The following is a 10,412-nucleotide window of genomic DNA, read 5'->3' on the forward strand; positions in this document are numbered from 1 at the left end:
TCTCGTATTATTTTCGTTTTGGAACACTTGAACGAAATAAAGACTCAACATTTTAAATACCGTCATCTGGGGTGCACTTAAATACTTGAAATTTGGAAATCGATGCCCTATTCTTGTTAATCTGTGTTTGCTCTATCCGAAACATATTAATAATATCCAAATATTGAGAAGTAAATAGGCTAAATCAGCTGTTCCAATTCCTGTCCATAGTCCAAGATGGCGGTAGCTATGCAACAGTTTTTTAACCATGACCTCAGTCAACACAACGAGGCTGTTTGTCGGTCAAAAACCTTATCTACAAAAGAATGTAAGCACCTATTAATCACGCACAATTCCTTTTCACGGCTCACAGATAAGATGTTTTCGTAAAAGAAAGTGATTCGGGAACTGTGTTGTTCCTCAGCAAATCTTACTAAACAATTTTTAAATTCAGCCAAATTACAGGGAAATTAGGGGAACAGCACCTATCTCCATCATGCCTCTAATGTTGGCATATTACACCTTCACGTTCAATTACAGCTCATAAAAAGCGTTTTAACTTTAAAAACGAAATAGAAAATGATCTAGATGAGAAATTGCTCTTCTTGGTTATTGCAGATTCAAAAAGTTCACTAAATTTCGCATAAAATGACATGTCCCACATTTTTTGCAGTTGAGTAGCTAAAAATGGCTCATATTTTAAAATTATTAAAGTATACATTTTTATAGTAAAGAAATTTTTGTATTTTAGTACTGGGAAACTTTATTCTTGTATTCTAAATGGTCATTCAAAATGGGTATGTAAGTGTATGAAAGTATGTACTTTCAGAAGGTATTTTCTTATCAAATGATATCTTCAAAAAAGTTGTAGGTAATGATAGCGACTTTGACACTAAAAAAAAAAGAATTTTAAAACCGAATAGAATTTGCAATCAAAAAGTATTTTACATTTGATTTTTTTTTCTAATTGTCACCTAATTGGCCTGTAATTATCAACTATTGATTCGATTTCCGATTTAAAAAAATGAAACTTTTGTGCAGTTTTCTGATCAAAAAAAAAGCATAACTCTTTTATTTCAATAAAAAAAAACATTTTTTGTTCCCAAATTTTTCGAGGCTGTTTTGAAATTTGAAAAAAATAAAAATAATTTGAAAAATATTTGAAACGACCTCATTTAGAGTATCTCAAGGACAATTCAAAAGAAATTGTTTGCGACTTTTCTGAATAAATATCGTAGAAAATCAATTAAAAATCTTCAAATCTACCACATCTAAAAGACTAAATGTTAAAAATATGAGTTTATTTAAATATCATCCAGGAAAAGAACGTTTTTATATCAGAGCACCTAATAATAATTCATTAACATTTTACTCTGAAACAAGTGATTATTGCCTCAGTTCGAAGTGAGAAAACAAGGTTTCATCAATAATATTGCCAAATAATTTGTATAAACTGCAAATTGGATGGGAATAGGACTTGCCGAACATATAAGAATATCCCCTATGACCAATTCCATGTCCAATAGGGAATCGGTTGTACCGGTCCCTCTCTGACTTCTATGAAACTTTGTAGACATGCTATCCTACGCTTATGTAAGCTATTTTTGCGTATATGGAGCCAGTTTCACTCGATAAAGAAATTTGAAAAGGGCCTAAGTGTTTAACATATTTTTTTGCAATTCCGTCTTGAAACTTCCTACTTTTCCTGTCATTCTCGCGTGACGAAACAGCCTACTTTTATCTACTAAAAATAACAGAATCGAATAAAAACACATTTAGAATCAAATGCTGAAAAATTCTACTTTTCAGCACTGAAATGGATGCTGAAAAGTTGAACTTTTCAGCACTAGTTTTGAAAAGTAATACTTTTTGATTTAAGCGATTTATTGACAAAATACATGAATATTCGACTTATAATTTCACTCAATGGGTGTTTTTCAGAAATACAAAAAATGTTGTATAAAACTCGTTGCAAACCTTGATTTTTTCAGCACTTGTCGTATTAATCCAACTCGGTGAACCTCGTTGGATAAATGTACAACACGTGCTGAAAAAATCTTCTTTTTGCAACTTGTTGCATAAACTACTATTGTAATCCGCCAAAGACAAAAACACGGCGCTTTTATGAGATTTTTTGATTTTTAAGTTTAAAGGTCATATTTGAAGGTGAGCCCACGATTTTTTTTCATTCAAATTGTTAATGAAAATAGCCTAAGATGTTACAAAAAGGCCCACGAAAAATGCAGGATGGAGCAACCCACCTAAATAAAAACAAAAAATCATCTACTGAAACTGTTTTTTTTTTAAGTGGTCTGAATGTCAAATACGGGAATCTATTCTCCAGACAATTTTACATAAAAGTCTCCATATTGACCACTGTCCTAAGTTCAATCCTTGTAAAGTTACAGCGGTTTTAAAAATAAAAATAAATGTTCAAAAAAATTTTTTTATGGTTTTTAACAATTTCTGTATGACAGACTTGATTATTCAGTCTTGTTAATATTTTGGAGACTTTTATGTAAAATTGTCTGGAGAATCGATTCCCGTATTCGGTTAGTGAAAATTTTGACAAACAGTTTCAGTAAATGATTTTTGTATTTTTTGAGTATTTGCTTCATCCTGCATTTTCGTTAGTCTTTTTGAAAAAAAAAAATTTAAACATAAAAATCAAAAAATCTCATAAAAGTGGCGTGTTTTCTTCTTTCAGTGTATTTTTTCGCAAAACTCATCAAATTTCATACAAGTTTGTCTTTGACCACGTTTTGATACGATGCAACGGCTTCGAGATATAGAAATGATTAAATTACGAATTACAAAAGTGTTGAAAACACTTACGCCCTTCTCAAATGTCATTATCGAGTAAAACAGGCTCCATATACACAAAAATAGCTTACATAAGCGTCGGACAACGTGTCTTTAAAGTTTCATTGAAATCGGAGAGGTACTACTGTTTTGGGTTGGAATTGCTCCTATAAAATTTAAATTTCTTTGAAATTACTCATGCTTATTTTTATGTTTGAAAACAATTATGATTAGTTTGAATCAAATAAGATACCGGCATTTTCAAATGAAAGTGCAGATAACAATATGCTATAGAGACTAAACTTACATTTCAGTTGTAACCATTTAAACTTTAAAACAAGTTGGACGATACCAAACAAGGAATTTACGCTAATGATTCATACTATGATGGGAAAATAGTAGCACGTAGAGTTGTGTGCCCAGATCGTCATATACTGATTTAAGGCACGCTTCTTCGTATCAGGGTGGGATAATCTTATCAGTAGAGTGATAATGTAGGCGCGTTTTGGCAATAATTTTGGCACTCTGGATTCTCAAAGGTAAACAACGCAACAATTATAGGAAAGCGCTTAATAAATGGAAAAAAAAAAGTTTGATCAAAAGTAACTGTTTGATTTTGAACTAAACATGTTTATTTATAGCTTACACTTTCTACAATCATTTAACTGTAACTCTTCATCGTATTGCCATCCGGAGCTCAAGTGGCTCGCAATCCCCTAATCTAGATCGATCCTCGACACGACTCAGCTGACCGGTTCGCTGCTGGTAGAGAAGGGTACGTTGATAACGAGTCCTCTTTAGCCGAATCCCTGGCACTTATTTGGACTGTTATAAAACAACACAAGAGCGAGAATTCCCTAAGCTTGGCAGTAAGAGCAATGCGTGCAATGTGCGCGGTCTCGACGAACACGGACTGCTCTTCCCGATTTGATTGCCTACATTTTTTTACGATCGAACAAAAAAAAAAGTGCCCAAAGGGGGGACTTGCGCTTAGCTATTAGATCAAGAGTGTCCTCAGTCGTGTTTGGGTTGTTCTACTGGACGGATCGGATTCCGAAGTGCTCCCAAGAGTGACCAACGGTGTGAAAGACTTTCTCGTGCGAGGTAGTGTTAGTGTGTGAAGAATTATAAAGTTAAAAAGGAAAAGAACGCATCTATTTGCACTTGAGGTGATTCTATGGGTTTTGATCGTTGTAAACTTTAAAGGATTCCCTAAGAAGAAGTGGCATTACTTTATTACATGAAATATGCTGCCCCAGCTCGCATATATGTCCCATATGCACTTTTGAGTTATTGATGCAGTTTGATTCAAACTCGTGTGCTCTTTCAGAAAAACCAAAAATATCCAGTCCTTTGTTCTAGAAATTCTAGAATCTAGAGGGAATCCAGTTATTACGCGCAAAATCAACACGTAACCTTATGTGTGGAACAAACCTACATTGCGTTTGCGAACATGGGCAGTATGAATCTTTAAATCCATTCCTTTAATTTCTAACAATATTTTTGTGTATTTGTAACAAAAATGCATGACATGTGTAATAGTTTTGATCAATTTCAACTGATGAGCAGAAAGACTGAAGCCACTTTCACAGACCAAGTATTCTCAAGAAATTAATTTCTCTGAATTTACTATTCTCCGAAATAGACCAAATTAAAAATATTAGATGGTCTTTTATTAACTCGTTGGGTTATGAAAAAAATTGGAACTGGTAATTACGAATACTCAAAAGTAATCTAATAAGACTAACTTAAAACTAACAATACTTTCCTTGTAATTTCCTTGAACAATGTATCTTTTTACTATACTTTTTACTATACTTCACTATACTTCATGTACAAAATATAAAAATAGCATTAAATAACATTCACACTTATTTTTGCCGGAAAAGTAAGACTAGCTTGAGGATAAGTATTTGGTCAAGTATATTGTTTAACGATTTAGGGTTAACCATTTATTACAAGATAATTGAAGAAACAAAAAAAATAGTTGAATTGTTCCTTCATACTTTTCAGTAAAAATGATATCAATTTTTTACTGAATAATATCGTTTAATTTCCAGAGCCAAGAAAAATTAAGCGAAACGGAAATTCAAAATTTATTGAAGATTGTTGGGAACCTGGTTCGAATGATGTTTTTTAAAGCAAAATTTTATAGGACTGCAATTTTAATAGAAAAAATAAGCGTGAGGATTAATTATGGCTTGACTGTTTGTAATAAATATATAACTCGAAAAAAATATATATTTTTTCAAATTGTATGTGTCGTACTTAAAACCGTTCAACAGGTTAGATAGTATTCCTTAGTATTATTTTATATTATTTTTATATTAAATGATTGGACTCTGTGATCAGTTGAGTTGAGTGATTTCAATTGAAATCTACATTTAACAGCAGAAATAATGTTTTTTTTAATGACTGTCTGACTGATTAAAAATCACATTCCAAGAACAAGTATTACTAACTTAGCTTTTGAACATGAATTTAAGTTTATCTTACAGTCCAGACTCAATTATCCGAAGGCTTTGGCGAAATTTCACTTCGGATAATCAAAACTTCGGATAATCGAATCACAAATAATTTTTTTTTGTTGTCCTATTTTTGATTGTTGAGATTAAGTATGACTCCCCAACTGCTCTAAAGTGATTTATATTTTTTGAATCCAAGATGGCGGCCAAAATGGCGGCCAAAATGGCGGTGATGAAATATTGAAAAAAAAATGTTTTTTTTTTATTTTATTAGGCAATCAAACAGTCAAATTTGACTAAAATGGAGTGAAGAACTCAATTTTGATGTTTAAATTCAGAAAATAAAAAAAATGGAAAAATTGTTCCTGATTCGATTATTCGAAGTCCCATACAAACTTTCGGATAATCGAACTTCGGATAATCGAGACTTCGGATAATCGAGTCTGGACTGTATACGATATGTTGCTTTTTGCAATTCCGTCGTAAAATAACTTACTTTTCCTGTCATTCTTGAACGACGAAATAGCCTACTTTTCTGTACCAAAAATAACAGAATCGAATAGCAACACTTTTCAAAATAAATGCTGAAAAGTTCTACTTTTCAGCACTCAAATGGGTGCTGAAAAGTTGAACTTTTCAGCACTTGTTTCGAAAAGTAACACTTTTCATTTTTTTTTTTTTGATTTAAACAATTTATTGACAAAATACATGAAAATTTTACATAAAATTTTACTCAGTGTGTGTTTTTTGGAATTGCAAAAAATGTTGTATGAAACTCGTTGCAAAACTTGATTTTTCCAGCACTCTTCGTATTTATCCAACTCGGTGAACCTCGTTGGATAAATGTACAACTAGTGCTGAAAAAATCCTCTTTTTGCAACTTGTTGCATAAACTACTATTACACAATCAGGCTCACATTTTCTTCATATATTTTACACCTATGGCAGCACCATTTGTGTATTTATTTCAAACTAAAATACCTCGACAACCTATTTAACGGAATCAACTGACTCTTCTTTCAATCCTAACAATAACCATTCAAACATTAATAATTTTGCTTATGATATTTGCTGATATCAATTAAAATGTTATCAAATACAAGCAATCAATAATGGCTAGATAATTCTGATTTTTCTCTTGCAAAAATGGGTAAAAAAAAACAATTATTTTTTAAATGATATAACACCGATTTGAAAAGCTGTTTTGTGAGCTGCTATGGATTATTTTCATTCCAATTTTTGCATAACGGTTGTGCAAGAGCTATTCCCAGGTTTGAATGCTTCAAACTTTCAGGTTATCTTCAGTAATCCTTGAGATGAAATATTAAATAGAGCTGGTTAGTTCTATATGAACAGAAAATTAAAATTTATAAAATTAAGTTCTTTCATTCTATCTATTTTTTCAATTCATTTTCAAAACTTTGATGCCAAAATGTTAAGAAAATGATTAATATATACTTACTCTTACATAACTTATTTTAAAATGAATTTAACACAGCTTAAACAAATTACATGGTTAATTCTGCGAAATGTGATTCTGGGAAAAAGTTCTTTTTTTTGTTGTCAAATGAAGGATTTGAATTTTCTTTGAAATTTTTCTGAAACTTATAATATTTTTAAGTCCCAATAATTATGATTATGCAAGTAAGCTGATACAATTTAAAAAAAGTGTGAAATTTTACATCTAACAACTTAAAAAACAACACGCCTATTGTGGAAAATTTTCAAAACATAGAAGTGACTATCACTCATTTTTCAGACTTAAATTGAATGACGAACAATTGGAATTATTTCACCATAATTTTGTCGAACTGTGTAGGCCACCCAAGAAGAAATAATGGTTGCATCAAAACTAAAATTAAATCAAACAATAAATAATCCGTCCAAGTAGATTAAACCCTTTCAAGAACCGACAGCATTATCAATTAAATTTGAATCCGTCCCACTAAATTTCAGTGCTGACAAAAAAGGGCTGACTTCTAACCTCTCAATGGTTTTGTAGTTCCATTCCGAAGTAACGGAACGTTAATGTTAATGGCTGAGCTACTCTTTTCCAAGTGAAAAAATGAAAAATCAGTCGCTAAACGTAGATGGAAACCAACCACACTCATTCACAATTTTTGTTGAGCTTGGCCAAACTGATACTACATATATTTTTTCAGTAGACAAATAAACGCGATTTGAATGACAAATGAGTGATAGCAATAAAATGTTAAACCGCAATTACTTAAGCATGCACGAAGCCTTATCAAGAAACGCTTGTTACTGTAATACCCTTGAGAAAAAAATTGGTCAGGAAGAAGCAATGTTTAATTGCTACCGGGACATTCTCTTTATTGCATTTGAATTTTTTTTATCAGGAAATTGAGGCCCTTATCAGTGCTTCTTAGAAAAGGAATTCGGAAGGAAATGAGTTGGGGATTTCTATTTCGGTTATGACTTAAGATTAAATTTAATGTTGAGTATTTCATAACATTGATCAAGCTGAAATGAAGAAACTTAAGATTGTTTTTATTAGATTGTTTGAATCAACAGACCAAATCTCGAAATGGACACCATCACCCCACCCGTGTCGCTGCTCAAACCGATGAACATCCCCGAGAAGATCATGATGGGCCCGGGACCATCGAACTGCTCGAAGCGCGTCCTGACGGCGCTCACCAACACCTCGCTGAGCAACTTCCACGCCGAGCTGTTCCAGGTGATTGACGAGGTCAAGGACGGCATCCGGTACGTGTTCCAGACGCGGAACCGCACGACCATGTGCATCAGCGGATCGGCCCACGCGGCCATGGAAGCGCTGCTGTGTAATCTGCTCGAGGAGGGCGAACGGGTGCTGATCGCGGTCAACGGAATTTGGGCGGAACGCGCCGTGGAGATGGCCACCCGGTACGGGGCGGACGTTCGGATTCTGGAGGGACCCGACGACAAACCGTTCCCGTTGGCCGATTTGAAGAAGGCCATCGAACAGCACAAGCCCAAGTGTCTGTTTGTGACGCACGGCGATTCTTCGAGTGGACTGCTGCAGCCGTTGGAGGGATTGGGACGGGTCTGCCACGAGAATGACTGCCTGCTGTTGGTCGATGCCGTGGCCAGTTTGTGCGGAGTTCCGTTCTACATGGACAAGTGGGAGATTGACGGGGTTTATACTGGGTCGCAGAAGGTGCTGGGAGCTCCTCCGGGGATCACGCCGATTTCGATCAGTGATAAAGCATTGTGAGTTTAATTGATTTATTCAACTATAGACTATAACTACAGAATTGAAATATATTTCCAGAGCCGCTATCCGCGCCCGCAAAACCAAATCCAAGGTGTTCTACTGGGACCTGCTGCTGCTCGGCAACTACTGGGGCTGTTACGACGAGCAGAAGATGTACCACCACACCGTTTCGTCGAACCTGATCTTCGCCCTGCGGGAAGCGCTGGCCCAGATCGTTGAGGAAGGGCTCGACGCGCAAATCCAACGCCGCCAGGAATGTGCCCGCGCCCTGTACCGTGGCCTGTCCGAGATGGGCCTGGAGATCTTCATCAAGAACCCCAAGCATCGCCTGTCGACCGTCACCGGCATCATGATCCCCGAGGGCGTCACCTGGTGGAAGGTGTCCCAGTACGCGATGAAGAAGTAAGTAGTCTTTAGTAGAAGACTTCGTTCAAATCTAACAACTTTGCAATCAGTTTCAGCCTGGAGATTCAGGGTGGCCTGGGACCGACCTGGGAGAAGGCGTGGCGCGTTGGCATCATGGGCGAGTGCAGCACGCTCCAGAAGGTCAACTACTACCTGTACGCGTTCCGGGAGTCACTGAAGGCGACCCACCCCGAGTACGAGTTTGTTGAGCTGAAGCACCAGAACGGTTATCACTAAGTTTGACAAAAACGTATTTTTTGTGTGTGTTTTGTCGAGATTTTTTTCCCGTTTTGTGAGCAAAAAATCAGCTTTTGCGTTCTAACTCTAGATTAAGACTACACGCGCCGACATGGGCGATAACGACCAGTGAGGCGAAGTAATTAGTCAGGGAACAAACTTCACAAATTAACAGAATGGATTATTTGTAACTTGATTATGATTATGCAGGCTGTTCGATTCGTTGATTCGAAATGTTACACAATATTGCATGAGACAATAATCCTAATTAAAATATACCAATACAGTAATTTAAACATAAACACGTCTTTTATATTGTTGTTGAGAGTTCGGAAAAAAACAGATACCATTTTTTTGCAACTTCTTTTGTACCAAAAACTACATTTCATGATTTGTTTGTTTTTTTTTATGCTCCATTGATGATTTAATCAAAACTAACTTAATCCACCTACGTGGTTGGTGCCTTCCTCACTTTTTACCAATATGTGGCGATTCGATGGGATTGGACACAAATTTCATCTAGTTTTGTCTCAAGATCCGCAATAAAAAAGTACATAAACATCACTTAAGTGGCCATAACTTGAGACAGGGTTGCCAGATGTTTAATGTTTTGAACTCGTTGGAATGGTCTTTTGATTACCTATCCAACGGTGGGTCGGATAATGGACCCGGACATAGTTTAAATACATTTAAGTAAGATCCGGCCTCAAAAAAGAAGAATAGCACTTAAGTGTCCATAACTCAAGACAGAGTTGCCAGATTCTCAATGTTTTGCATTCGTTGGAAAGGTCTTTGGAATACCTAACTAAAGATGTATAACATGGTGATATTTGAGTCAATTTCTGATCACTTATCTAACATACGGATAAATACAAAAACACATTTTTATACATAACTTTTGAACTACTCACACTCACACATACACACACAAACATTTGTTCAGTTTTCGATTCTGAGTCGATAGGTATACATGAAGGTGGGTCTACAAACTTTCTGAGAAAAGTTCATTTCTATAGCAGGATTATAGCCTTACCTCAGTGAGGAAGGCAAAAGATTGAATCCTACCAATATCCTTTAAGACTCTGAAAATTTTTAATATACTAAAGTACGTTATCATAAAATTTTATTCCATTTACATGTAAGCTATTTTACTTTTTATTTATTTATTTATTTTTTTTGAGATCATATCCCAAAAATACAACTGTGTCAAAACTCCGTTAAAATTTCGATTTCTAAAAAAAATTAATCCGATTATCAAAAGTTTCGATTCTCCGAAATTCGATTAAGGTTTGTATGCAACTTCG

General features: G+C 35.0%; 1 protein-coding gene across 3 annotated transcripts; it reads left to right on the forward strand.

Moving 5' to 3' along the window:
- Window positions 1-3,715: 3,715 nt before the first annotated feature.
- On the forward strand, window positions 3,716-9,410 carry LOC120429746 (3-hydroxykynurenine transaminase-like). Of its 3 annotated transcripts, none has more exons than XM_039594805.2 (4): window positions 3,716-3,950; window positions 7,782-8,462; window positions 8,524-8,868; window positions 8,922-9,410. In XM_039594805.2, the coding sequence occupies exons 2-4, from the start codon at window positions 7,795-7,797 to the stop codon at window positions 9,106-9,108; spliced, it is 1,200 nt and encodes a 399-aa protein (XP_039450739.1). In that variant the 5' UTR covers window positions 3,716-3,950; window positions 7,782-7,794; the 3' UTR covers window positions 9,109-9,410. The 3 variants fall into 3 exon arrangements, with proteins under 3 accessions (XP_039450739.1, XP_039450748.1, XP_039450733.1); XM_039594814.2 differs by having other exon boundaries at window positions 3,716-3,885; window positions 7,765-8,462; XM_039594799.2 differs by having other exon boundaries at window positions 3,719-3,950; window positions 7,765-8,462.
- Window positions 9,411-10,412: the final 1,002 nt, after the last annotated feature.

The sequence above is a fragment of the Culex pipiens genome, chromosome 2 (assembly GCF_016801865.2).
Source record: "Culex pipiens pallens isolate TS chromosome 2, TS_CPP_V2, whole genome shotgun sequence".
In the NCBI taxonomy this organism is placed as follows: domain Eukaryota; kingdom Metazoa; phylum Arthropoda; class Insecta; order Diptera; family Culicidae; genus Culex; species Culex pipiens.